Below are 27,930 nucleotides of genomic sequence, written 5' to 3' on the forward strand. Positions count from 1 at the left end.
TGTATCCCTGAATTTCAACTAGGTTGTCATAGTCACTCTTTTTATTTTTTAGTGATGCATGAAACTACTGTGGATGTGACAGCAGGGGGAGAAGAGCTGCCCTGGTTTTGTTGCTGGGGCAAAATTTGGATGAACTCTGCCCAAGTGGTTTGGGATTTCTTTGAAATGCAAATTTGAGTTTCAGCCTGTAGAACTGAAAAGCAGATCAGAGCCCATTGTTTTTTTTGTTCTTGTTTTGTTTCTCCTTCCATGCAGTTGCTTCCCGAAAAAGACTACCTGTTCTTGTGAGGATTGAAATGTATTCATTTGATTTTATACCTTTGGGGCACAACAGTTAGATGCATGAATGTTCTTGTTTTTCCGTTTTCTTTATTGGTCCCAGTGCTCAGCCATCCAATGTCTTTTTGACCTTGGAGGAGGTTAAAGTCCGGCTGGTTGGCTCTGTGGAGGAAGCTGCTATGGCAAACCCCCCCACCAGGAGCACTGGCTGAGCATGCACCAGGTCTTGCGCATATGCTATTGCCTCCTGACCGAAAGCACCTTTCCGCCCCTCCTCCTAGACCAGCCTTCCCTAACCAGGTGCCCTCCAGATGTTTTGGTCTTCAACCCCAGTCAGCCTATCAGGAATGGTCAGGAATTCTGGGAGTTGTAGTCCAAAACTTCTGGAGGATACCAGATTGGGGAATAGCACACCCGGACCTTCTTTAGGCACATCCAAAAAGTTGTGTTTTCAGGGGAGTTTTGTGGATCTTTCTGACTTGCGGACAGATGTGCAGTTCTTTCATGGGCTCTGGATATATGCTTATGGAGTGTAGAGGCACTAAATGAGCACACTTGAGAATCCAGGGAGAGGAGATGACCCCTGCTGACGTGCTTCTAGTGATGTAACAAGTAAACTAATTAAATAGCAGCAGTACCTCTGTACTGTCCACACTGACAGCTGACTCAACATTGAGTCAACAATGTGGATGTTACAGCAGTAAACTGTCAGGGCAGATGTAAAGTATGTCTGGAGTAAATGACGGTCTTCGAGCAGTGCTCTGAACACTTCAGGAGTAACTCTGCAGCCAAATGGATCTTATATTCCTATCCAACTCTTATTTAAAAATAAGATTTTGGAGCCTGAGGAAGGTCTGACCAACACCTTTTCCCCTTGTCCCTATATCTCTGTACAGAGGAAAGATGCAATTTTTGACAGTGGTATAGTTTATTTGGACATGTCTACACTGCACTTTTAAAAAACAAGTTTCAATCCTTTTTAACTGTCATGGCTCCTAGCCAGAGAATTCTGGGAAATGTGGATCAAGGAAGTGATTCTCAACACCGTAGCAAAACTAAAATTCCCAGAGTTCTTTGTGTGTGTGTGGGAGGAGCAGTGACAAAATGGCTTCAAAGTGATTTAAATTTCGATGTGCCCCCCTTTTAAGCTAACAAAGCATAGTATTGCTTAGAAATCCTTCAGTATAGACAACCACTTACCAACCTGCTTGAATTTTCATTCCCTGTTGATTCAGCTGTGTGTGTACATATAAATATATATAATATATATTACTATAAAAGAGATAAACTAACAGGACCAGAGTAAGGAGGAATCAGTAAATAACTTCAGCTGGTTTCAGAATTACCATGGCTTCCCCACACACCCTGTGGAACCCTTAGAATTGGGGTCCTGTGAGAATGGTGGGGATCCCTCAGCACAACATTCTCAGTGTATCCTCGTAACACTCGTTCTTGAGGGTTCTTTGAGGGAAGTCAGGAATGCTGTAGAAAACAGCTGAAGTTTGTAACAGGCATGCCTTGAATTTGAGTTGCATAGGTTGCAAAAGAAGGGGCATGTGTGTTTTGGTTCTCCCTCGCCCCCCCCCCCCACGCTAGTGTGGGGGCCACCTGCTTGGTTCTTCCTAGTAGCCACTCTACACGTTGCACAGAATGAAGTGTACAGTTTTAGATTACTGCATCAGGATGCTAATGGAGTACCTTGTCTTCAAATGCTCCTTTAAAAATCTCCTTCATGGAGTACACTAGCACAACAGGAAGAGAAAGCTTCCATGTTGCCCTTTTAAAGGCTTGTTTCCTGCCAGAAAGGGGATGTCTGTTGGTTTGGCAGGCGAACATCCCAATCGATGATGACCCTCGTTTGCATTCTGAAACGGCAGGACCCAGAACTCAGCTGCTTCGTGCTGTGTATAGCGTGAAATGGCTCTGACTGCTGCTGTAACCCTGTGCACTCTGTAGTCATCCTAGGATGCCATGGCAGGAGAAATTGCAGGGGTGGGGCGGAATGACATCTTCCCCCCCCCTTTTTTTTAATGCTGCTGGCCATTCGTGGCCTCGGTTCTAAGTTGGGCCAGAACCTTTAGTTTGAATATATGACTGTGTCCTAATCTGTGGTCAATAAACATCTCTTGCACTAAACTCTGGTTCTGCCTCTAATTCTTGGAGCGAAGACTTCCACTAGCAAGGACTGGCTGAGCCTAGAAGAAAAGGTTCTCCTTACATGATGAGAAATATTTCCATGTTTTAGATATTCCCATGAGAAGAGAGCTGGTTTTAGCCTAAACCAGCCTTCCCCAACCTGGCTCCTTCCATGCTGGCTCGGGGATGCCGGGAGTTGTAGTCCAATACATTCGGAGGGCACCAGGTTGGGGAATGCTAGCCGAAACCCACTGGGATTCTTGACTATATAGACAGGGTGTCCAGAAAGTGTCCTAATATTCATTTATGTATTTAAAATATTTGAAGAAAGCAAACACATCACCCAAAGTCACACAACTCAAGTTGCCTGGGTGTCAAGAGAACCGTGTGTATTCTGCAATTATGCACAACTGCTGAAAACATGCCAAGTGCGGGACTAGAATTCGGATGCTTCTGTGTCTTGCTGTTTTATTTTGAAATAAAGCAAGTTTTTAGCTCTCTGGCCTTAATCCCATCCCTTGAGTGAGCAGCTGTGCTTGGGTGGCACAAGCGGAGAAAGGCACAATCCAAGAGTCCTTGTAATATTGCAGAGGAACTTGGGGGCATCTCGATGAGCTTGGCTGCTGCATGTAACACGCATACATACCCCCCTCAGCATCTTACACAGTTTCCCCTGGGACATGCAGCCTCTGGGCAAATGAAAGGGCTTGGCCCTGGCTCAGCCTTTCTTCCTTGGAAGAAACTGCCTTCCATGGGGCCTCCAAAGCTGTGAGCAGCCTTCGAAGGAGGAAAAAAATGCAAGGTGGAGTTGGGAAGGAATGCACATGGCTGACTTTATCGCATAGAAAGCCTTTGCAGCCTTCCATTCTTGCATGTTCCGATGCAAAATCGCTTTGGGCTGCTTCCTTTCTTCTGGCCTTCCTGCCTTTAATGTCGGCCTGCTGAAGCAGGAATCTGGCAGGGAACTGTTTCCCATCCCATTTTGAGCTGGGTGTGCGGAGGACTAGCTGACTTCATCCTGTGCTGGGGACACAGGAAGCTGCCTTAAGCGGAGTCAGGCCATGGGTCCATCTGGACAACAGGCGGGGACCTGGAGTGCAGATGTGGTTGGATTCTGGCTCCTTGGTCATGGGGGCTGGGGCTGATGGAACTCGGAGGCCAACATCCGGATCCCATCCCTGGTTACACCAACTGTTGGCCTCAGGCAGAAGTCTGTCTCGGCTCCACCTCGAAGCTCCGGCCTCCAAGCGTGTCCTGTCCCACTGAACTACCCCTTCCGTGCCTGCCCCGTCCTTGAGACGCCCATCCGAGGCTGTTCTCCAGTTCCCGCACCAGGGCTTTCCCGGGATGGTGCCCTGCCATCGGAGCGCTCCCCCCCCCCCCGAGCTTGGTCAGGCCCACTCGGGTGTCTTTCCCGGGTCAAGCAAAGACCCTTTTATATTCCCAGGCTTCTAAACCTTTCTTGCAGTGGAGGCTGGTGGGCCCGATGGCAGTGGGGTGGGGAAGCCGCTCCGGGTTTCACTCAGAACTCTGAAGGAGCTAGCCGAGGGTTATTTCGATGCACTGTTTTATGTTTCAAAACATTCTCCTACAGAGCTGCCCTGATGATGTGCCCGCCGTCCCCATCCATGTACCTTCCAGATGCTCGGGGCTATGACTCCCAATTACTCCTGGCCATTGGCCATGCTGGCTGGGGCTGCTGGGAGGTGTAGTCCAAAGCATCCGGAGGGCACCGGGTGGGAGGGGCCCCGGCTGCGGCCTCTGAAGGAGGGCGGGGCTGCCTGCCTGGATAGCAACAGCCGCTCTCTGCACGGTCCCGGGGACAGAGAAATCTCCTCCATCATCCGCCTCCCCGCACCGGACAGCTGAACTTGGGAGGCCCGTCTGCATATAAAGGTGCAGCGCTGCGCATGTCTAGGCGGGGGGGGGGGGTCCTGCAGTGCCCAGCATGGCCCAGCTAGCCAAGCTGGCTAGGGCACGCCGGGCACTGTAGGGCTGTCCTCTGCCTAAACACGCGCAGGGCTGCGCCGCCACGCGAGCGCGGCCCCGCGGGGAGCGCCGACGGCCGGGCGCGCTTGGCGCGGCCGTCCAGCAGCGTCTGGAGGCCCGCGGCTTCGCACGCCTCGTGCCGCGCATCTCGCCCGCGAAGCGGCGTCTCCCGGAGGCCCGTCGGGGAGCGCCCCCGCCGCGAGTTCACCGCAGCGGGGGCCAGGTCCGCGGAAGGGAAGGCGCTCTGCGCGCGCTCAGAGGCGCGGCGCCCCGGGCGCGCCTGTCGCCGCGGCGGCCGCGCAGCTGGCTCCGGGCCCGGGCAGGCCAGGCCAGGCCAGGCGAGGCGAGGCGAGGCGGGCGGCCGGCCGCCGTGGCGCACGGAGCCGTCCGCCGGCTGCCGCGGCGCCCCAGGCAAGGAGGAGCCGCGCGGGGGTCGGGGCCCCCCGGCAGCCGCGGGGAGGGCTGGCGGGCCCCGAGGAGCGGCGCGGCGCGGCGGGGCGGCTCCCCTTCCTCGGGCTGGCGGAGGACGCAGCGGCGGCGTTCCCAGCCCGGGGGGCCCTCCCCGGCCCTGCGCGCCGCGTCTCCTCGGGAGTCAGCCCGGCTGCGCGCGGGAGGGGTGGGCCGCCGACGGGCGCGCCGCGGGAAGGCGCAGCCCTTCGGGCCCGATCCGGGCGCGGCGCGGCCTCGGGAGGGGGCTCCGCCGCGTTGGGCTGGGGGGCGGGCGAGTGGGGTCCCCCGAGAGGGCGACGATGGGAGGAAGCCCCTCGGAAGGCGCCCTCCCGGGCCGAGGCTTCCTGGGCGCAGGCTGCCGACTCCTCGGGATCGGGGCGTGGCGAGAGGGGCAGCCCCTTCCCCAAATGTTCCCCAGGAGAGGCGGCCGGGGTGGCGGGGCGTGGCAGGGCGAATGCGTCGGGGAGGGCAGCTTACGTCGGCCTAGGCGGGATGGGGGGTGTTTTGAGCCAGCCTCCGTCAACCTGGCCACCTCTGGATGTGTGGGACTACAACTCCCATCCTTGGCCATGCAGGCTCGGGATCGTGGGAATTGTGGGCCCACACATCTGGAGGGCGCCCGGTTGGAGAAGACTGCTCTGTGCTTAGCGTGCATATATATGTCCTTTGTGTAAGAATGGAGATGTTAGTATTATTAATAATAATAATAATAATAATAATTGTCGTTATTATTGTTATTATGAGTACAAATGTCTAAATCGTGCAAAAATTAAAATTGTGTTGTGGGCTCCCTGCTGGAGAGTCCTGGGCGGGCAGGGAGTGGATATAACGCAGCATTCAGTATTCTGGGAGATGCGGATCTAAAATACACAGAAAGTTTCTAGCCCTCGTAGTTGCACAATGTAGCAATTTTGGGAAGGCGTTCCAGAGACTCCGGAGCAGTTCACAGTGTTGCAATAAAAAAGACAATGCAAGGAGAACAGTTGCAATTAGGTGCAAGTTTACTTTCCTTATTTAATCTGGCTTTCCTTCTCGCAGCTGGCTCGCGTGACCTTCAATTTCACGGAGCATGAAGGTCAAAGTGATTTCAGTCCTGGAAGATAACTATATGTACCTGATCATCGAAGAAAGCACTCGGCATGCCGTTGCAGTGGACGCTGCTGTTCCCAAGAGGGTAACTGGGGATCCAAATAGGCCTGGAAGAAATTTAGGAGTGATCAAGTCCTGGGCCAGGAGATTTAGGTTGGGGTTGCAAGTGCTTCAAACATTGTGCTGAGCCCTCTAAAATAACCAAGTGAAGTTAGCATTCTCAGCCTTTCAGAGCTGGAACTGGCTGGGGGTCTGCTGTCTGGTGTGCGCTTAAGCATTTAATGGGGAACTGTTGCAAGACCTCTGTTCCGACTTCCTGGATACTGTTTGTGCACATACTACATGCCCATATAAGACAACCCTGAAGACATGTTTATTTCAATCTAAATTTTATTTTTTTATTTATTACAATTATTTACATTTGGCCTTTCAGGATAAATTCCTACCAAGGCAGCTTACAAGGAAGACATTAATAAAAACCATTTAAAGTCAATATTAACAACTCAAAAAGATCCGACCCACAGGACAGTTGATGGTAGAAAGCCCTGTGGATGGAGGGGGTGCCTTATTCATTGCTGTACTATGGACTAATCGCTGCGGCTCGTGTTTAAGGTGTTATGCGGTTTTCGTTGGTTGGTTTTATATACCATGTTTTTGCTGTGGAATTTCATTCACTTTTGTGAGTGGAGTGAGTGGCGGTTCACATGGGCAGGATGGTGGAGGAAATCCATAGAAAATCTCTTCAGTGGAGAAAATAAAAAGCTGACAAAGTCAACTCAAGATTGGAGTCTGAAACTATATCATTTTTCAAACATTAGGAATTTAAAAAAAAATAGGTACAGGGAAATTAAATATACGGAGGCGGTTTTGACATCTTTTAATGAAGAAATAAATATGGGTGAAAATTAAGTCACCAACGCTGTTACCCGTTCCGGGATGGAAAGCAAATGAGAAAATGATGGGAAGCAAACAAGCTCAAGCCGCCGAGGACTCCTCCGCCCCCTTGGTGGCTTCCTCCTGCGCCCAGCAAGGCCAGTCTGGTGGTGGCTGACCAGATCGTCAGGAAAGGCCACAGAGGGCATCCTGGTCAAGACCAGCACCTTCGTAGGAGCAGCCAGCCTTCCCCCCTGGCCCCTGTTCCCCAGCCACGTCATCTCCCAGCAGCAGGGGACGACGCTGATCTCCATACCGTGAAAAGCTTCACCTGTCGGTTTCTGCCATTCGAGCGGTTGTTAAAGGAGTAGGAGCAGGCCAGGCTGTTTTGTGTCTGCTGGTCATTTGGCAACCTTAGGCCTCCTCTTCTGCCGTCGCAGTAGCAGCTGCTGATGTCCTCAGATGGAGGGGGTGCTGCAAGAGGCCTGCCTGGATTTGGGGGATCTGAAGGCAAGACCTATTTCTTAGGATTATAGGGTTCGACGGCACCTTGGAGGTCACCTAGTCCAGCCCCCTGCTCAGTGCAAGATGTAACTACGGCCTACAGCACCCCTAAGAGACAGCCATCCAGCCTCTGCTTCAGTGCCTCTGGGGAAGGAGGGCCCGCCTCCTCCCAAGCCGATGTGCCGCATCGTAGAGCAGTTCTCACCATTACTCCTAGTGTTTAGCCAGATCTGCTGGCCTCCGTTTCCGCCTGCTGCTTCTATCCTGCCCTCTGGTGCAACAGGAAACACACCTGCTCCATCTTCTGCAGGACAGCCTTTCAGATATTTAGCTGCCTTGAACAATATTTTTAGTGGAATGGCAAGATAGGCATGTAATTAATTAATTACTTAATCAGACAGCTGCCACGCCTTCCTTTAATCCTCCCTTCTTCAAGTTAAACATGCTTAGCTCTTTCGACCGTTCCTCCTAGGGCTTGGTTTCCAGACCCCTCACCATCCTCGTTTGTAGTGTCCTTCCTACAATGTGGTGTCCAGAACTGGACACAGTACTCCAAATGCAGTTTAATGCACAATAGAGCAGAATTGTTATTTCCTCTGACCTGGTTGCTGTGCTTCTGTTAGTGCAGCCTAGGATTGCATTTGCTTTTTTGGCAGCTGCACTGCACAGCTGGCTCATATTCAGCTTGTACCTTTGGTTTTTTGTGTGCCCAAGGCCTCTGACAGAGCCCTGTGGCACTTCACGTGAGACATCCCTTGGGGCTGACGCAGAGTCATTAAGGAGCACTCAACCAGCTGTGGATTCACCTTAGTATCGCCCAACTGACAGTTTACCATCTTGTCAACAAGGACATCACTGAAGACTTTGTCAAGTGTTTGGCTGAAGTCAAACTATACTATCTCCACTGCATTGCCACGATTTACCAGACTAGTAACTCTATCAAAAAAGGAGATAAAGTTGATCTTATTGACTTAATTAGCCCATGCTGGCACCTAGTTATCGATCCATTCTTTCCTAGGCGCTCGTAGACAAACGGTTTAATAATCTGTTGTAGAATTCTGCCCAGACTATCTACAGCTCAGTGGAGCCCCCTTGTGCAGTGGCACAATACTTCTGGGCTGTCGGAGACTTCCTAAAGGGGGTTACCCATGGCTGGTGAGCTCCCCCAAATACCTGCTTAGACATGATAGGAGCCAGAATGCTGAGCAGGATAGAGTTGCGGCAATCCCAGAGAGAAAGTTCTGATATTCTACTAAGCAGTTGTAGATCATAACTTGTGTATATTTAGGGATGTTTGTAACCTGCCTCATTTTGGCTAAAGCTTGTTATTTTCTTAGACTGTTTGAGAGAGAGAGAGAGAGATTCTTTAATACCAACTTTGTGTTGTCCGGCTTGAGAGAAGTTCCAGGGACCACTATCCATACTTTAATCCTTGAAGCCCAAAGCACTTGGTAAAGAATTGCAAAGCTATCACTGAGTGGGGTCTGTCCTTCATGTCGTTGTATTCTCTCTTGATCCGGTGAATCTCAGATATACCCATTCAAGTTTGGGAAACAAGCTACTCAGACCCATAGAGGATTTTAGGTCAGGATGAAGACTTGTAATGAACCATTGAGATAATTGCCCCAAATGAGAAGATCCTTCCTAGCATTTAGGGCCAAACTGGACATGAGGTGGGAAAAGCCATACCTTGGATTTCCTGTGGTTAATAATAATAAATACATGAATGAATAAATAATACCTATTCTCCCTACACCATTTTCCCGATTAAAACTGCCCCCCTGCCAAAGCTCCTTTCTACCCCAGTGAGGAAAACTTTCAGATATCATACAGATACGTGTATATTCCCACACACACACAAAGGCAAATGGCATTTGGGGAGGGATTTTAATTGGGATGCCAGCATGGGGGATCCAATCCTGCCCCCAGCCCTGTTAACTAAAAAAAAGAAAAAGAAAGGAACTTGAGATCCTAACCACAGATCTTCCATGTCACACAGAGTTGCACCCTCAGGCTGCTTCTCCAATGGTTTTTCCCTTTTTCAGTTACTAGAAATCATCAGAAAAGAAGACGTCACTCTGAAAGCGATCCTGACAACTCACCACCACTGGTGAGTGAACACAACACGGTCCTTTTATTCACTCACCTGGGGAGAGAAGATGCCCTTCTCCGCACTGGAGTTCAAGGTGGCCCAAATCAGTGGGGAGAAGGAAGAAAACACTTTGGGGTGTGCCGGGACAGATTTCCTTAGCACCTTGTCCCCTGTCTGCTGATTTTTCCAGTCCCCAGAAGAAAGGCTGGTGCTGCTTCTTCCATGGCACCTTTAACAGGGCCCATCTCCTCGTCTTCTGCCTGTCCAGGGATCACGCTCGAGGGAATGAGGAGCTGGCCAAGCTGCACTCTGGCCTGGCAGTGTTCGGGGGGGACGAGCGGGTGGGAGCACTGACGCACCCAGTGAGACACAAGGAGGAGTTAAAGGTAAGGGGCAGGGGAGGGACAGAGCGAGAGACATGCAGAGCCCCTTATTTCTTGTTTCCATCCCCACCTCGTTGGATAGCCTTGCTTTTAGGAATTGTGGGAAGAGCAACTGAAGTCGCTGAAAGACGGACCATCACTCCGCGGCAGAGCCCCTGCTTGGCATGCACGAGGCCCCAGGTCCAGTCCCCGGCAGCGTTTCCAGGGAGGGCTAGGGAGGGATCGTGCCTGAAATGCTGGAGAGCCATGGCTGCCAGTCAGGCTAGATGGGCCAAGGGTCTGACCCAGTACAAGGCAGCTTCCCGTGTTCCTGAAATAAATAAGCCGCTGTGGCACAAGGAATCCCTGCACCCAAGGGCTCGCGTTCCTTTGCAAGGGGAGGTCGTAGCTCAGTGGCAGAGCCCCCGCTTTGCATGCCCAAGGTTCGGTCCCTGGCAGGATCTCCAGGTAAAAAAGGATCAGGTAGCAAGGGATGGGAAAGCCCCCTTTCTGCCCGAGATGGTGGCACGCAGGTCAGAGCAGGCAATTCTAGGCTAGCTGGTCCTCGTATAAAGCAGCCTCCTAGGTGCTTCTGAGTGTGGATGAGTGCTGCTGCGTTGCTTTTGATATGTTGCCCATGTAGAGCCCCATTCTTCACACACACGCGCACACGCACATCTAGCTGGCTTGCACAAGAGCTGGTGCATCCATCCCCTGGTCATTTACATTGTTGCTCTGATGGAAAGGGAATTGGATAGAGTCCACCAGAAAATGGGTTTGGATAGCTGTTGAAGCTTCAGAAATCAGACCTGCTGGCTCACCGCAGTGCTCCCTGGTGGAATTATTACCAGTGTCTTTCCTGAGTCTTCTAATGAGAGAATCTGGGCATAAATACGAGCCAGAACTAAGCTCCAGAACTGAGCCATGTACAAGGTTATTATATAAAGCCCTAAACGACTTGGGACCAGGGTACCTAGCAGACCGCTTCTCTTGCCTATGCCTAGGCGACATCTAAAATCTTCAGAGGAGGTCCTGGCTGCTGGTCATTCCAAAAAGAACGGAAGGTCGCCATGAAGAACCTCTACAGCGGGCCTTCTTGGTAGTGGCCCACCCATGCAGTTCGGGAGGCAGAAAATGTAACGTCTGTCAAACGCCTCCTGAAAACACACCTTTTCACACAGGCTTTTCTTGGGCTGTAACTGCTGCTGGGTTTCACCTTGGTTTTACCGGGTATTTTTAAACTTTTAACAGTTTTATATTATGTTTTTCAAGTTGTATTTTATGGTTTTGATTTTGAACTGCCCAGAGAGCATCAGCTATTGGGCAGTATAAAAATGTAATTAAATAAATAATTTATTTTCTGCCCGGGTGCCACAGCAGAAAAGGCCCTCTTCCTGGTAGCCACCTGCCTCACTTTTGGCAGGGGCTCATGGAGAAGGACCCCTGAGGATGATCTTAGGGTCTGGGCAGGCACGTATGGGAGGAGGTGGTCCTGCAGATAATCTGGCCCCAAGCCATTTAGGGCTTGTATGTGCCTCTGTGTATGAAAAATCGCAATCCTGCCATTCCCCAACCACCAGATTTGTTCGACTACAACTTCCATCACCCCAACTGTCATGCTGGGAGTTGTAGTTCAACACATCTGGAGGTTGAGGAAGACTGGTTTATGTTGTTCCTTGCCCTCGCATTACTGGCTGTTAGCCATGACAGCATAATAGAACCTCCATATTCAGAAGCAGTCAACCTCTTGTTTGTCAACAGAGACCGGAGGTAAGGGAAGAGATTCTGTCGCTAGCGTTAGCTTTGGAACGCCTGAGGTTTCTCTTGCTGGAGTGGGGAACCCCAGACAGTGTTGCCCCAACATTTTTGGCAGCAGCAACAGATGCCGCATGTGTGTTTCCGATGGGCTGCCAGAAACAGCTTGGTGGGCCGCGCGTTTTGCACCCCTGCGGTAGGAGAGAGCCATCCCTCCCATGCCCCGCTTGTGGGTGCTGCTGGCCACTGTTGCAAAGACAACGACGGACTAGCTGGATCCTGGGTCCAATCCAGCGGGACTTTTCTGACTCTACTAAAAGGTGGAGCAGGCCCCTGATCTTTCCAGTGGGCTACTGACTCAGCTCCCCAGAGCCTCTGCTCTACCCTTTGAAGAGGTTTACAGATGAGGGGTTGAAGTGAGGTTCATGGGTCGTCACCCTTGGATCACCAGAAATGGTCCCCTACTGCTCACCCCAAACTGAAGCTTAGTTGAAAGTGGCCACATTCAGACAGACAGCGGGGGGAACAACGCAGTATGGGTAGTGTCGCCTCTCCTGGTGCGTGCCAGTTGCGTGGCTGGCGTTTCCCTAATTACCCACGCCACATCGGGAGTTGCTGTGCCACCCGAACCCAGCTTCTCACCCACCCCACAACCCCTCCTGCAAGCTGTGGGTTGTAGGGTAAGAAGCTATCCCCGCTGTGCCATGTGCCAAATTCGGATGACACGGCAATCCCCGACACGGCATGGCTCATTAGGGAAATGGCTATCACGCAACTGGGGGGGACACACAACCCATACTGCGTTGTTTCCCTTGCTGATCGTCCGAACCCAGCCGCCGTGTCCGATGGTCCTGTCTGCCAGACCACCAGCAGGCGGCAGCGTTTCGCCAAAGGGAGGCGTGTCCTCATCTCGGCTCCCCCTCACCACCCCGTTCCGGCTGTCAGAAAACACGGTTCCCGGATGCTGCGTTTTCTTCAAGCAGAGGCGGGCAATGGACAGCTGTCCTGGGCTTTGACCTGCAGGGGCCTCCTTCTTTCTCTCTGGCAGTTCGGCAGCATCAACGTGAGGTGCCTCCTCACGCCGGGCCACACCTCTGGGCATGTCTGCTACTTCGTGTGGGAAGACGACTCTCCGGATGCTCCTGCAGCCTTCACAGGTCCCTTGGTCCTTCCAAAACGTTGTTGGGGATGGCAGTGCTGCCAACGGTGTTGACCCAGAGCCCTTAAAGGATGCTGTCCGCGCATTGATAGAACTTCTGCATTTGCTCAGGTGCAGGGGGTTTTGATAGTCACAGCTCACAGTGGGGCTGTTCACACAACACGCTAACCCACACTCAGTGGCTCAGTGTGGGCTGTTTTGAACTGTGGGTTGTTTGTTGAACCGTGGCTTAGCGTGTTGTCTGAACGCAACATGATTTCCGCAGGGTGGGTTATCGTGTTGTCTGAACACAGCCGGGGAGGCTTGTTCACCATGCAGTGTGGCTTGTTAACGACCCTGAACCACTCAACAACAAACCATGGCTATGCAAGGTAGCTTGTTCGAGAAAATAAGCCACACTGCATGGTGAACAAGCCACCCTGGCTGCGTTCAGACAACACAATAACCCACGGCTCAACAAAGAACCCACAGTTCAAAACAGCCCACACTCAACCACTGAGTGTGGGTTGGTGTGTGGTGTGAACTGCCCCAGTAGGTGCCATATTTAATACCTGACATCACTAAGCAGAGCTTCCTGTTTCTAGCCTATCGCCAAGGGCTGGTTGCAGATTCAGACATGCCTTCTCATCACTTAATGGCGGCAGCACTGAGTGATATTCTGCCTGTATGAACGGACCATTGATCGACCTTCCAGGATGCCTCCTGCAGTGTTTTGCAAGAGGTCATTCCGCACATTCAGCTGCCAGTCGAGTGTTCTGTAATCGCGGCTGGATGCGTCCCTGTCCAGGGAGGAAGGAGGAGTGGGGAGAGACAAGGGCTGTCAAGGGATAAGCATGAGCCACTGCAGGCGCACATATTTAGTCAGGCGTTGTTTCCATTGCGGGGTGGGGATGGGGATCTGTTTCAGCAGGCACAGGGAGGCAGGCTTGATGTGGATGTTCCGCCAGATGCCGTTGTCCTAAGACCAGCTGGGCAGCAGAAGCCTCTTTTGTAGGCTTGGCACTGACTCAGGGTGGCTGGTGGTGGAGACAACGCTTTTCCACATCTCTCTGGAGATGTGAGGTGTGCCCAGGGTGAGCAAGGCTGTGCTGCCCGTGGGGCCGCTGGCGCACGCATCGCTGAAAGCCGCCTCCGATTGGGGTGAGAGAAGGAGAGGCAGACACCCGTGCTGGGGTCAGTGGCAAGGGGGGGGGGCCATGGCGCAGTGGTGGAGCCCCCTGTCTTGCATGGGGAAGGCCCCAAGTTTGATTCCAGCCGGCTGGGAAACCTGCCTGAAACCCTGCAGAGCTGCTGCTGCCAGTCTGTGCTGACCATACTGGGCTCGATGGACCCGGGTCTGAGTCGGGGGAAGGCAGCTTCCAGCGTTGCTGTGCCGTGTGCCAGTAGAGCAGGGAGACGCTGCGTTGCCCTTGCAGGCGAGAGGGTGGGGATCCCCCCTCTGGCTCTTCCCACTCCGCTGCAAGCAGAAAGGGAGGGCGCCTCATCGCCAGGCCTGAGCAAAAAAGCCATTGCCAGGATGCTGCTGGAAGCAGCATCCCTAGGGGAAGCCCTTCCTCTCCCCACTCATCCGCCACACGTTCTTTGCAACATGATGGGCAACCACCCGGGTGCAGTGGATGGAGGGAGACCCCCAACCCACCCAGCCAGGCCCCACAGCTCAGCTGCCGATGCTTCCGGCATGCCACCTGCCAACTGACCCAATTCTCGTCTCCCAGACCAAGGGGCAGATCGGAATGTAATTATTCTTTACATTTCACACTTCCCCAAATTTTGCAGGGCCATTCTCGGCTCAAAAAACATGCCAGAACGCATTTAAAATGCATATTTTGCAATGAAGCATTCTTAGACATTCAGATTTCAAGAGAAATGTTCAAAACCCCTTATTTAACTGTGTAGATACATCTGTGTCTTTTTTTAAATACACATTAATGTGGAACGAGGACTTATGAATGAGCACATGCAAAACTGACCTGGACCAGAAACGGACTGATGTCTCCTACCCACTCCTTTGTTCTGTCCAACCGACCTCACAGGGTCATGGGACGGGGGAGGCTCCTCCTTGGAGGGAGGCTGGCCTATAGCCAGAGTAAAGGAATACGGGCATCCTCCCATGGCAGGCTTTTCCAGGAGCAGCCGCCAGTGATATGGGGCAGGGGGATTCAGCCCAGGCCAGGTGTTCCTGTGCATTGTGGGTAGGGATCTACGAAAGTTCCGCCACGGATCTCGGGGAGGCCGAATGCCAGCTCATTCAGCCCCCCGAAATCAGTGGCGGAATGTCCCCCTGCCCCCCCCCAGGACGGGACTTACCTTAGGCGGATCTTCCTGGCGGTGGCGGCTTCTGACCGGCCGCCGCCGCCATTTCCAGGTAAAAAGCAACAACAACAACAAAACGTGATAGAAAACGTAAATCTTTATGTAGCCCATCATGGCTAGTTTTTAAAAAAACACCGTGATAGGCTACGTAAATGTTTACGTAGCCTATCAAGGCTGATTAAAAAAACCGCGCGTACGCAAATGGCAGCGCCCATGAGCGCCGCCATTTGCGGTCCTTATTTTGGCACGTCTTAGCCTACGTAAACATTTACGTAGACTAAGGCGGTGAAAATAAGGGGAACGCAAATAGCGTAGCATCTACGCTATTTGTGTTCCCCTTATTTTCGCCTAGTCTACGTAAATGTTGACGTAGACTAAGACATGCCAAAATAAGGAACGCATTTGCGTACGCGCATTTTTTTAAAATCAGCCATGGTAGGCTACATAAACATTTACATAGCCTATCACGGCTGACTGCAGGGACACAAACGGCGGTGGCTATGGCTACCACCATTTGCGTCCCTGCTAGCCAGCGGCCGGATGTCCGGCTGCTGGTGGAGCCGGCTGGCGGCTCCACAGAATTGCTGCGGAGCACAGCCAGCCGGCCAGCCAGGATTCCGGGGGGGGGGGGGGGGGGGGCGGAGCGCCTCCCCCCCCCCCGGCGAGTGTTCCAGCAGGAGGGACGGAACGCCTCCCCCTGCACCATCAGCATAATCCCCGAAAGGTAAGTGATTTTTGTACATCCCTAATTGTGGGGTGCAGAAATACTTCTGTGGCAGCATCACTTCCACTGTTGAAGAGGGTCCTTGTGGTTGGGAGATCGCTTTTAAAGATTGGGCGACATCGCCCTTAGCTGTTGAGGCAGGATGCAAAGATCAGGCACTGATCCCGGAAGGGTAAATGTAACAAGACTACAGCTCTAGGGACATAGGAAGCTGCCCTGTACTGATCCTTGGTCCACCTAGCCCAGTACTGTTGACACTGACGGACAGCAGCGGCTCTCCAGGGAGTCAAGCAGGAGTTTTTACAGCACTACCCAGGGATTGCACCTGGGCCCTTCCGCATGCAAAGCAGGGGCTCTGCCACAAACCGTGGCCCCTCCCTAACTTGTCTAGGCAACATCCTACCGTGAACTAGGCCCATCTCTGAATGGATGTTGCCCTCTGTAAAGCCAAATCCTGAGTTTGCAATTATTTTTATTCCGATCTTTGGTACTACCATTTATTTGCTACGTATTTGCAAAGTATAAAGGGTCTCTCCACAGCCACTGGCTGTGTCCGAGAGGGGAATCTTAAAAACATGATGCCCTTCGGTGCTTCCGGTTCCAACGCACACCTGTCCGCCTTCACCACTTGATGTTAAACCCGGCGTTTGTCCTCTCCACCGCGTGGTACTGCGTGTGCAGGGTTTCTCGCGCTTGTTCCGAGGTGGGGCCGCCCAGCCACTGCTTGTAGAGTTCCTTGGCGGCGCTGTTCATCTCGGGCTTTTCAGGCTGTACCGATTCATACAGCCTCTCCACTTGCTGGAGCAGGTCCTTCCCAGGCTGGCCATCCGCTTTGATCTGGCCTCCTCCATTTAAGCAGCCTGGAAAACAAGAGGATCACAGCTGAAGGTGTGAGAAGAATGCGAACGAGGGCTTCGTTAAACACCTCTGCTCTCCCCAGCCGAGGCTGGTTCTTTTCAGCTGGTCAGGGGACTTCCCTCAGAGGGAGCATTCTTCTTCTTTAGAGTTCTGGGTGATGTACGTCCCCCCCCCCGCCCTCCATCCCTTCTAGCAACCCGCTATTTCAAACCTGCCAGCGCCCTCACCTGAAGGGCAAGCCATCACCTCGATGTAGTGATACGGCAACTTCCCCCGCTTCAGTTTCTGCACTAAGTTCTGGATGTTCCGAAATCCATAAGCCAGGGCAAAGTGCAAGACGGTTTGGCCATCTTTCTCCAGGGTCACCTCCTGAAAATCCTTGTTTCTGAGAAGGGGATTCAAGAACACACAAAAAAGAAATCAGTTGTGCAAAAACATCACATTTTCCACCAGGCTCCTGAGCTACCGGCTGTGCTGTTGTGACCTGAAAGACGGCTCCCACTGGCCGGGGGGGGGGGGGGGGCAGGGGCAGGGCTGGCAGCAGAACGTGCATGAACAACACAGCTTCTGTGGCAAAGTCCGTCTCATTGAGGAGTAGAAATGCTTCCTCGCCCTTTCGTTTGCTGCTGCCAGGGGTTCCTGGTGCCCCAGTCCCCAGGGCCTGAGGCCGCACACTTTCAGTGATCATAAAAGCAGCAGTTGCAGTGCTTCCGGCTGGAGGGCTCCTAGTGCCGCCCGTCAAAATATGTTGCGCAGCTACTCCGGCTTTTTCTCCTTGGCAGATTTTCCACGGTAAGAAAAAAAAACTTGGAAGAAGCCGTGGGAAAACACGGGAGGGCCACAAATGGAAGACGACAATGCCTGGACGCCACCCCCACTGGTAAAATTCTGTGAATGAAGCAGGGTGCTTGAACCGTGGAAGCTGTTTGGTCAATTTCAATCAATTTTGGCCCTGCCAAAATCTGCAGCAGCAAAAACAAAACCAACGGTTTACGGCTACAGAGCAGTAAAAAAAAGGTCAAATTTAGCTTGAGAACACCTTGCCACCAATTTTCTTTTTGCTGCTGCCCTATGAAATTCTGCAGGGGGGTGGAGGCAACGGCAGGAGTGCAGTCCAGAGGGGTGAAAATGCCCGCCAGATCCTGCAAAGTTGCCCACCCTGATTTAAATGAATAGCCCTCCACTACTTCCTTGCTTGGAGGAGAGTGCACAGCTACAAGGGGGCTGGGGTTGCAGTGAGCTAGGATCCTTGATGTCCTTACTTGAGTGTTTTATACTGAAGTTCCTCCACTTGCATCCCAAAGAGTTCCTTTGCCGCATGCTTATAGATGTGCTCCAGGTAGCCCCCAGAACCACCTCCAGAATGCCCAACCAGGTGCTCTTCGAAAAAGCTGCTGAACCTGGGAGACGAGGGAAGGAAAGCCACTAGGTGCTTCGGAAAACAACGCCCAGCTGCGTGCTGAGAAAGGCCAGATCCCGATTTAAGTTACGCACATTGAGCAAGTGTGAAATAAGCAGGCTGCATCTACACAGAACCAAACTGGCAAGAGCACTAGCGCCCCACCCACTGGAAGGCCTGTTCAGCCCCTCCTGGATTCTAGGATCACAGCAGACACACTGGGATGCTCATCTCGGGAACCGCAAGGGCTGGAATCGGGGCTTCTGTTTTCCTTTGTTTGAAAAAGAAAAAGCAGCTGAACTTTCTCCAGATGTTGAATTCAGTGCAAAATCCCAGGCTCACATGAAAAATACAGAGCCTTTGCAGTCCACTGCTCAGCCCAAGAGATACCGACATGCTCCCAAGCCGAGATAACCTTTCTGATAAGACCCTGGAAGGACTAACCAAGCATTTCCAAGTAGCTTACATGGGGGTGGGCATGCATCTATCTCTCAATTAATTAATTACATTTACATCCAGCCTTTTCCACTCATTTAAGGAGCCCAAGGCAGCATCTCCCAGTCACCGCCATCTCTGGAAGCAGAAAGGAGTTCTGCCCCACCCGCCAGACTGGGCAACGACCCCAGGCATTTTCTGCCTTCCTCTTCCTGTGGTGCGTGGCTTGGCTCACTAACTCAAGTCACGTGGAGCTCTTTGCTGGACAGGCACCGCAAAGGGCGGCGTGCTCTGTGAGGGAGCGGATGGCTCTCCTTAGCACAAAACACTGAAGGAGCAGACAGAGGCAAGTCTAGCCAGGCGAGAGACGCTGGATCTTACATGCTATCCAAAGGGGCAGGATCGACTTCGGAAAGGGAAACCCCCTCCTGGTCCAGCAGCTTTAATACTTCTCCTGAAACACAGAGAAGAGCACAAGAGCTTGCTTCGGGCAGCCAAAAGCCGGGAGAGGGAGAGGAAGCATCAGACGATGACTGGCCAGTCACGGCATCCTCTCTAGCAGGGGCTGTGGTGGCGGGAAAGAGCGCCAGCCACTGTCCCAGTGTGTCCTCCCCTGGATCTTCAAGGCGCCGTCACCCCGTCACTTGCACTGAGTGCCCAGGGGGGAGAGCTCAGCAACCGACAGGTATTTCTGCAAGCTGCCTTGAGCGGATGGGCTAAGGCAGGGTATCCATAAATAAAACAGAGAGGCTTCTTGTCCCGTCCTACAATAAATACCAGGTGGGGGGGCAGGGTGTGTGTGAAGGGCACTTGGTAAGAGTGGCTAGCAATCCTGAGAAGAGGTGGGCTGCCTCCCGCTTGCCACGCACCCCTTGGCTGGCTTCCCTGTGTCACCTGGAGCTTTCTGCTCTCTGCTTATGGCAGACTGCGGGCTGGGCCCGATTAGCTCTTCAGGGGGCAGGAAGGGTGTGTGTGTGTGTGTGTGTGTGTGTGTGTATAAAAATGGTTATACTTCAAGGGAGGGGACTAGGCAAGCTAGTCTTCTGGGCACGTCCAATTTGACCGCGGCCTAGGTTGCTGCTCTAGGTTCTGCTGTACCTGTTGTAATCACACAATCCACCTCCCGGGTTTGGTGCTCTTGGATGAAGAAATCCGGCCTGGAGGCTTCTAGCTTTTTATCATAACAAGGCATCACCGTCACATGGTAGACCTGGTCAGGCGTCACGTGCTATAAGCAAGAGAGCATTAGAACATAAGGATCATAGAACCACAGAGTCTGAAGGCACCATTCAGATCAAAGCATCCAACCCCCTGCTCAGCACAGGAATCCAGTGTAAAGCATCCCTGACAGGTGGCTGTCCAGTCTCTGCTTGAAGATCTCCAGGGACGGAGAGCACCTCCCTCCACCTCCTGGGGAAGTTGGTTCCATTGTCTGACTGCTCTAACCGATAGGAAGTCTTTCCTGATGTTCAACTGAAATCTGCCTTCTGGTAACTTAAGCCGTCTTTCCTTGTCCTACTGTCTTGGATGGCAGAGAACAGGTTGTGGCTGAATAAGACAAGAGGACATCTAGTCCCAATTCCTGATTTCAACAGAGGTCAGCTGGACGCCCCTGGACATGCACAAGTGTGCTATGAAGACAAGCACCATCTCCTGATGTTTGTCCCCAGGATCTGGCAATGAGAGGTAGACAGCTTCTCTGCATGGAGGTTCCAGCTAGCAACCAAAACAAATAATAGCCGACAGACCCATCCTCCACCCTCTGTATAAATGAGCCTTCCCTCAACCTGGGGCCCTGCAGCTGTGCTGGACTACAACTCCCATCATCTCCAGCCAGGCTGGTATAAGAACATAAGATGAGCCCTGGTGGATCAGAACAAGGGTCCATCTAGCCCAGCATTCTGTTCACACAGAGGAACCCCCAAGCAGGACATGAGCACAACCGCACCCTCCTGCCCATGTTCCCCAGCAACTGGTGTACATAGGTTTACTGCCTCGGATGCTGGAGGTAGCACAGAGCCCTCAGGACTAGTAGCCATTGATAGCCTGCTCCTCCGGGAATCTGTCTAACCCCCTTTTAATAAAGCCACCCGAATTGGTGGCCATCACTGCATCCTGTGCTAGTGAGTTCCATAGTTTAACGATGCGCTGTGCAAAGAAGTACTTTTACCTCTCCTGAATCTCCCACCAGTCACCTTCATGGGATGAACCCACTGGGAGAGGGATAGTATTACAGGAGCGGGAGAAAAATGTCTCCCTCTCCGCATTCTCCACACCACGCATCATTTTGGATCCCTCCATCATGTCTCCCTGGCCCTTGCCCTACACCCATCAAGCCCAATGCCATCCAACCATCCCACAGGATGGGAACAGGTGGGTGTGGCTTGGCCCAGCCCTTTCAAGCGACATTCCTTGTCTTCCCATGGGGAGGACAGGGTCTCCGCTCCCACTATTGGGGGGGGGGGGTGGCCCTTGGCCAGCTCCCGCAGAGGCTAACTGCTGGGGAGGCAGGTTGAAGTCTTGGGGCTCCTTTGGCTGCCAGACATCCTAGCACAGCGCCTCCCATGGGAGAGGCGGCCGAGGAAGAGACGCACCTGCTGCTTGGCAAAGTGGCCCTTGACAAGGGACCCCATGACCTGCTGGGGCGATTTGGTCGTGCTGATGTAGGGAATGATAAACCGCCCGTGGGTCTTTTCGGCATAACAGACCCAGCCTGAAAGAGAAAGCGGGGGCACGTCATGCAGATCCACAGCCCAGCTTCAAAGGCAGCATCTGTCGCCCGCCAGCCCATCATCCTGTGGCACAGGGCTTTCCAACCCGTGGGCATGTTTGCCATTTTGAAGAAGTGCCCTGGGCACTGTCGGGGGATGGAGGGCCAATCTCAAAAATGTGGGGGACGCCCACTTTATCTGTGTTTGCGTACGTGCTGCTCACTCTGACCTCTCTCCTTCTCTCTGGCTCCTCTTTCTTTCTTGTTGCCACAAGGATCCCTGCGGGGGATGCACTTTGCCCCCTTCCGGTTTTTCATCGGTGGGGGTGGGGTCCATCCTTATTAAAGCCAATGGACCAACATCTCCATCGGCTTTCATAGGGACAGGAAAAGCCCCCTGCTGAAAATTGGCTGGGGCTGGGGGTGGGGGGGATGATCACTCCTCTGCTGAAGCCCTTGTCGCCCAAGGGTCCTTGGTGGAGAGAGGACTTTGCCCCCTCCCCTAGCCATTTTTGGCTAGCAGGACTGTCTCCCCCCCATGCAAAGGAAGGGAGGAATCACTCCATTAGCTTGCAGAGGATGACAACAGCATGGAGGGGGCCTCAGCCGGCCTGGAGGGAGCCAGGGTGCTTGCAAGCACTGCCCTGGCGGCCGCTGCCAAGCTGCCGCATCGCACGCTGCCGCGGCAGCATCACTGGAGAACAGGCAAGAGGCCCCAAGGCAAGGCCCCTCTGGAGTGCTGGCCTGGCCAGGCCCTGCTAGGCCTTCACAGGTCACCAAGCTGAATCCTGGCATGGCAGCCAGCCGGTGGCTAAAGAAGCCCCGTCGGCCTGCCTGGGCCTGCAAAGGGGGGCAGGGGAGAGAGGAGTCAAGCCCCGGGCAGGCCGCGAGGTCAGGCTGCTGGCATGAGTCCAGCTCAGCAGGTCCCCACTTGGGCAGGCTGGCTTGTACACCACCTCCTGGATCTGTCCTGCCTGCTGGGGCAGGACAAGCATCAGAGAGCGCATCGGCAGCAGCCATATGCCGCTGGTCCACCTAGCTCAGGGACGTTGACCTGCAGGCCTGGCCCAGCCCAGCCCATCTGGGGTCCCCTCCTGGCCCTCCTGGGGTCCCCCAGTGGCCACGCCCCCTCCCCTGCCCCCCTCCTCCCCGCTGTTCCATGGTTTCCCGGCTTTTGCAACCCCCCCCCCCCCATTCTCAAAGGCTGAAATGCCTCTCCAAAGGCTTAGCAACTGGCAGGGAGAGCTTGCAGCTGAAGTATGCTGGAATCTTGCCCCCCCCACACACACCACTGGCCTTCTCCCCTCCCCACCTCTGGAATGCGGCCCCCGGGAATGTCACCAAAATGGAATTCAGCCCTCGGGCTGAAAGAGGTTCCGCAGCCCTGCTCCACGCCGTCTGGCAGCTGCTGGTCTTCCCCAGCCCGACCTGGAGATGCCGGAGATCGAAGCTGGGACCTTCTGCGGGAGTGTGACCACGGAGCTCCAGCTCTTCCCCGCGCCCCCCACCCCCAATCTGCGAGGGATGCCATGCAACGCCACAATCCACATATAGATTCCCCCCTCCCAGCGAGGCCTACCTGGGCAGGCAGCAGCCAACATGGGCAAAGCCTTTTTACCCTCTGCTTGCTGCCGGAAGCGCTGCACAAACTCTCGCTGGCTCTCCAGCAGGCTGAAGTTCCTGGAGAAGGTCGTGTCGAAGACAAAGTGCGCCCCTGACAAGCACAAGCACAGAGACAGGCATTAGGGCAGCCTGGCGGTTGGGGCGCAGCTGGGGGGGGCGGCGCTCGAGCTTGCTATGAAGGGCTGCTGAGGCAGGCAGGCGCTGGGCCCCTTCGCGGCACCAGAGCGGACTCCGCCAGCTCCTGCTGGCCCCACAGGCAGCAGCCGGCTGGAAAGGAGCGGAAGCCCAACCCTCCGGGCGGGTACCGGGCTGGGGACAGCGGCACTGCAGCAAGGGGGGCCCTGAGTGCTGAGCAGCAGCAGGCTCCGTCCAGCTGAGCCACCCTTCCTCGAGGACAGCTCACAGCAAGCGTGCATGGCTCCCACACGGCTTCAGAGCAACAGCTTTAGAATATCCCTTTTTTTAAAAAGTAGACCTGGAAACACAGGTGGAAGCATCAGGCTGAACTGTGAGGCTGAAAAGTGGCAGGCAGAAGGGGAAGGGGGAGCCCCGACCTGATCTGGAGGCGCGAGGCCAGCGCACGTGCAAGGGCCTGTTGACTGGCGGCTCACTCCGTGCAGAGACCCCCCAGACCTGCCGGCAACGCACAGCCCTTCCGCCCGAAGCAGAGGCGACTTCTGCCGGCTCGGCCAGCTTTCTTCTTCGTAGACACATGCTGAAGATACTTGGGGGGCTGCCTTGCGCCAGCTTCGGCCGCCGATGCAACTAGCCTGCCATTTTCTGTGACATGCGGCCGTGGCTTTCCAGGTGTTCAGGCTGGCATCTTTTCCAGCCCTACCTGGAGAGGCCAGGGACATTCTGCACGCAAAGCGCATCGTGTATCACTGAGCTGCAGCTCCATCCCATGAGGGAAGAGAGGGGCAGAGGAGGCTGCCTTCAGCTGCGTCAGACGATCAGTCCATCTAACTCAGTGCACTCTGTGCCAACAGGCAGCTGCTATCCGGGGTCTCAGGGGTCTTTTCCGTCAGCGGCTACCTAATCCTTCTAACTGGAGATGCCGGGATTGAACTGGGGACGTTCCGCATGCAAAGCAGGGGCTCGGCCACGGAGCCCAGTCCTGTAACTGCGTGAACGCCTGAAGCATCCATAGACTGGAGGTTCCTCGCAACCAATGGCAGCTCCTTTCCCTTCTATGGGGTGAACAGCGCGTGCATTTTCAACGCTGATGTGAATGGGGAAGTCTCTGCTCAGGAGCGCTGGACGGAGGGCACAAGACTCTTCTTTCTGCAGAAGAGAAAGCCCTGTCCCACTGCCCGACCCTAGGCAGAGTTCCCAGAAGCTAAATCAGGCTTCCTCCCTAACCAGCAAGCACAGGACTGACGCCTTAAGGGCTGAATCTTCAGGTACCCATTTCAGATGAAACACAGCTCACCTAATCTTTTAAAGAAGGCTGTCAATTTCTTAGCTGTGTCTAAAGGAGTCAGCTTAAATCTTGCAGCTAGCGAAGCTCTGGACTGCGGAGATACAGACACCACCACCAGCTTCTTAGGAGCAGAACCTGAGGTCTTTAAAAAAAAAAAATCAATATTAATATTTGCTGGCCAGGGAAGGGTGGGGAAGTAACTGCTGTAATTATTTTTGTTCACATTTTTAAAGTCTGTATTCTACTGATCCTTATGCATCTTGAGCTGCCCAACACCTGTTTGTAGCATGGGATTGTTGAATTATTTTCAAAAAGATTATGTTTGATGAAAAGTGGAAAAATGTTAATTGTGAACACACTACAGCTAGCTTTTAAACACCCCCCCCCCTTATTTGCTCTGAACAGCTTGCTACCAACATCACTGACAGGGGGAGACCTGGAGGAGAAGTGTGTGTGTGTGTGTGTGCGCGCGCGCGCGCGCGCATGTGTGCGCAGGAGAAGACCAGAATCAGCAGAAGAAAAGCCAGTCTTCCAGGAAGCGCAGGAAGGTGGGAGATCAGGCCTGGCCCACAGACGTCTTCTGCAGGAGCTGGGTGAGGAAGAGCTCACCCTGCCAGGGCCTCAGCCCCCATTACACACACACAGATGTCATCAGCTGCTTACTTACCTTATTGGCATGTAACACTTTGGAGAGTTCTTCATGGCTCTGCTGAGTGATTAAGACACTCTCAGCCGATGTGATGCAGCCACTACAAGCCAAACAGTCGTTCAAGGTAATTTTGGCCTTTTCAAGCTTTTGTGACCCTCCATCCTAGAAGGGAGATGCAAAATGGACTCGGATCAGCTCAAAAGCACCAGGAAAATCACTTCAACTTTTGTTAGCAGATCCCACTTCTGAAAGATATTAGAGACTTTATAACAAGCGTTCATCCTTTCCGACAGAGAAATTGCTGCTAGATCGTGGACCCCAGGAACATTGGCTGGCTGTCCCATGTGTCAGTTCCACACCACAGGACCAAACACAAGATCCACAGTACAGAGCACAGAAGAGAATCCTTGCCTTTTGGTGAGGGAAAATACCCATAACAATGATGCTCTTCCGACTATGTCTGAAAAGGCCCTGGCTGGCGCTCCTCCAGAGCTCCCTCCCCTTTCAAGGGGCTGCCAGAACCAGAGCTTGGGCTGCAGAGCTGCTAGTCCCCAACAGATACATAGCTGCTGAAAACTAACTTCATTCTGTACCTATGACATGATCTGAATGAGGAAGGAAGCTTTACCTGATCAACTTGAAAATAAGTCCCATCATCTTCAATGCGGATCTTGGCTGCTGCTTTCCCGGGCTTCTTATCAACTTTGATGGGTTTTATGCAATCCTGAAGAAGAAATCAAATTACTAAAATGGTGGGACACAAAAACAAACAAAACCTCACATGTAATACGATACAGCATAAGCCAAATATGAAGACAAACTGCACCCAAGCAAAAACTATTTTTTGGCTGGGCTGCATCACATTGCACTGTCATTTGACAGTCCTGAAATTCCTACATCAGACATCTCGGGTAACTAATGTCAGGTTCATCCCTCACTCCAAGCTGCCGCTTAGTTCTTCAGTAAAAATCCTAGATGGTTAGAGAGGAAGTGCTGACCCTTACCTGCAAAGCGCACACTTGTCCATAATCGATCCCACCAATATCGACTCCAGCTTTTAACATAAATAGGAACCCCAAGCCCATATTTAAACAGACACATTCCAATCTGTACTGCTCTCGCAAGTTGCGAATATTCTTTTGCTATGACTTCAAGGAGACAGAAAATATCAGGCTTATCAGTGAGCTACTCCCAAAAAAGACTGTGCGTGTGTGTTTCTGTCTGGGGTGGGGCCAGGGGAAGGGGGTGTGGCCATCTGGGAACACTGGAGGGCTGGATTCGACCCACAGGCCTGAGGCTCCCCACCCCTGGACTTTTATTGTTTTAAACTGTTTTATTGTATGTTGTACATCGCCCAGGGTGGCTGGGTGACCAGCCAGATGGGCGATTAATAAATTTAATAATAAATAATAAAAAATAAATAAGGAGATCGGGGTCTGAATCCTCCCTCAGTCAGGATGCTCACGCGAGGAGTCTCGCTTTCTCTCAGCCTAACCTACCGCATAGGGTGCTTGTGCAGATAATTGGGGGGGAAGAGGGCAATCGACGCCACTCTGAACGATGTGGAGGCACGCTGAGATTTCTAAAAAGGTCAAAGTAAATGCAGTGGGACTTCTCTTCCACCGCCCCCCCTCCCCGCACGCGCACACAGCCCCTCCCCAAGGAAACCTGCAGGGGGGGCTCTGGGCTCACAGCCCCTTTTCCCTAACCCTAGATTGTTTGGGTCAGCAGTGATTAGCCAGCAGGATGTAATCAACACGCTCTGCACATGCTCAGAGGCACTCCTGTCCTCAGGATTCCTCTGCATACTGCAGGGCCGAAGCCAACCCAAGCATCAGCGCAACTGAGGAGCTAATACAAAAGGCCCCCGCTCAAATATCACTGCTGCCACAAATCCATCAGGTCATCCTACGCAAGGCAGTCTCTCTCTCTCTCTCTCTCTCAGCCTCCCACCCCGCACAATACGGGGGAGGATAGTACTGGCCTACCTTACAGGGCTGTTGTAAGGCTCTCTGGGGAAAATGCATGCAAAGCACTTTGCACCCTTCGAATTCATTTATTTTACTGATTACATTTTAATCCTGCCCTTTCCCCGAGGCATCAGGCATGATCACACCCCACTCGCGACAACCCTGCGAGGTAGGTTGCACTGAGAGAATGGCCCACGGTCGCCCGACGAACTCCACGGCGGAGGGGGGATTTGAACCCAGGTCTCGCTCGCCCTCGTCTGCTATTCTTGTTGTTGTTGTTCAGTCGTGTCCGACTCTTAGACCGGCTCTCCATGTAACTCCCTCGGCGGCCTTAGGCCAGCCACTCACTCTGAGCCTCGGCAATGCGGGGGTGCGAGAAACGCCGGCCCACCTTGCGGGGCTGCTGTGAGGGTCAGAAACGTCGGCCATGCTGGAGCCCCCACCTTCCGCCCACCCGCCCCCTCCCTCGGCCCGCGGCGCCCACCTGCGAGGGCCCGATGTAGTCGTCCAGGTCCGTCAGCTGCAGCGCTGCGCTGAAGGGCGACAGCGCCGCCGCCATCTTGGGAGCGCCTCTCCCGCCGCGCCGCCGCAAAGCGCCGAGCCACACCGCTGCAAACGGCTGCGGCCGCGTCGGCAAGCGACGAGCCCTCCTGCCGTAAAAGCGGCCGGGGCGGGAGGAGCGCGGAGATAAGTAACGTGTAGAGGAGCCCGCCCCACCTTCCTGGGTGGGAACTTCAGGGACAGCGCTGGAAGAAGGCGCGCGCCCTGCGAGAGCCGCCCGTGGAAATGGACGGAGGGATCCAAGATTTGTGCCCAGGCGCGATGGGCAGCAGCGTGTGCCCTGGCTTCGGGGAGCGTCTCTCTCGGCCTCTCCGGGCTAGGAAAAAAAAACGCTGTGTAAATCCGGAACGTGAGCCTGCGTGTCAGTCTACCTTCGAGTCTATGGGGAGGAAAAGGCGGCGGCCAAAGAGGTGCATGCTTGTGCGAAGCGCTCGAGGCAGCCGCGACTTCGGGTTCGGGCTCAGAGTCGCCCACGTGCGGGGCGAGAGCAAGGCGAAGCCTCCGGGGCCGAAGCGAGCAGGGCGGGCGGGACAGTCCAAAGCCCGTCGCCAGCCCGGGCTCTCGTCAGGGCCACGGA

At 53.6% G+C, this 27,930-nt stretch overlaps 2 protein-coding genes across 26 annotated transcripts in view; one reads left to right on the forward strand and one right to left on the reverse strand.

Moving 5' to 3' along the window:
- Positions 1-91: 91 nt before the first annotated feature.
- The window catches only part of HAGHL (hydroxyacylglutathione hydrolase like), a 73,801-nt gene continuing 45,962 nt past the window's right edge, over positions 92-27,930 (forward strand). For 5 of the 25 annotated variants that reach the window (XR_014785608.1, XR_014785610.1, XR_014785606.1 and 2 more), the window contains exons 1-5: positions 4,336-4,815; positions 5,893-6,028; positions 9,366-9,430; positions 9,603-9,798; positions 12,578-12,799. Coding sequence is in view for 15 of the 25 variants with exons in the window: in XM_084818961.1 (XP_084675087.1) it covers positions 5,924-6,028; positions 9,366-9,430; positions 9,603-10,332 (900 nt within the window). In the remaining 10 variants the exon portion in view is untranslated. Of the gene's footprint in view, positions 4,312-4,335; positions 4,816-5,892; positions 6,029-9,365; positions 9,431-9,602; positions 10,333-10,778; positions 11,512-12,577; positions 27,173-27,930 lie in introns of those variants that run through there. The other 20 variants (XR_014785612.1, XR_014785611.1, XM_084818968.1 and 17 more) reach the window with 18 other exon arrangements.
- CIAO3 (cytosolic iron-sulfur assembly component 3) lies at positions 15,069-27,382 on the reverse strand. The gene is made up of 11 exons (XM_084818948.1): positions 27,277-27,382; positions 25,451-25,546; positions 24,841-24,984; positions 24,183-24,315; positions 22,707-22,841; positions 21,012-21,130; positions 19,516-19,645; positions 18,799-18,871; positions 17,846-17,983; positions 16,811-16,968; positions 15,069-16,585 (listed from the first exon to the last, which is right to left on the reverse strand). Exons 1-11 carry the CDS (start codon positions 27,349-27,351, stop codon positions 16,347-16,349), a joined length of 1,440 nt encoding a protein of 479 aa, XP_084675074.1. The 5' UTR covers positions 27,352-27,382; the 3' UTR covers positions 15,069-16,346.

Source organism: Heloderma suspectum, chromosome 12 (assembly GCF_057233095.1).
Source record: "Heloderma suspectum isolate Gila_16-S chromosome 12, 16-S_ref, whole genome shotgun sequence".
Lineage (NCBI taxonomy): Eukaryota > Metazoa > Chordata > Lepidosauria > Squamata > Helodermatidae > Heloderma > Heloderma suspectum.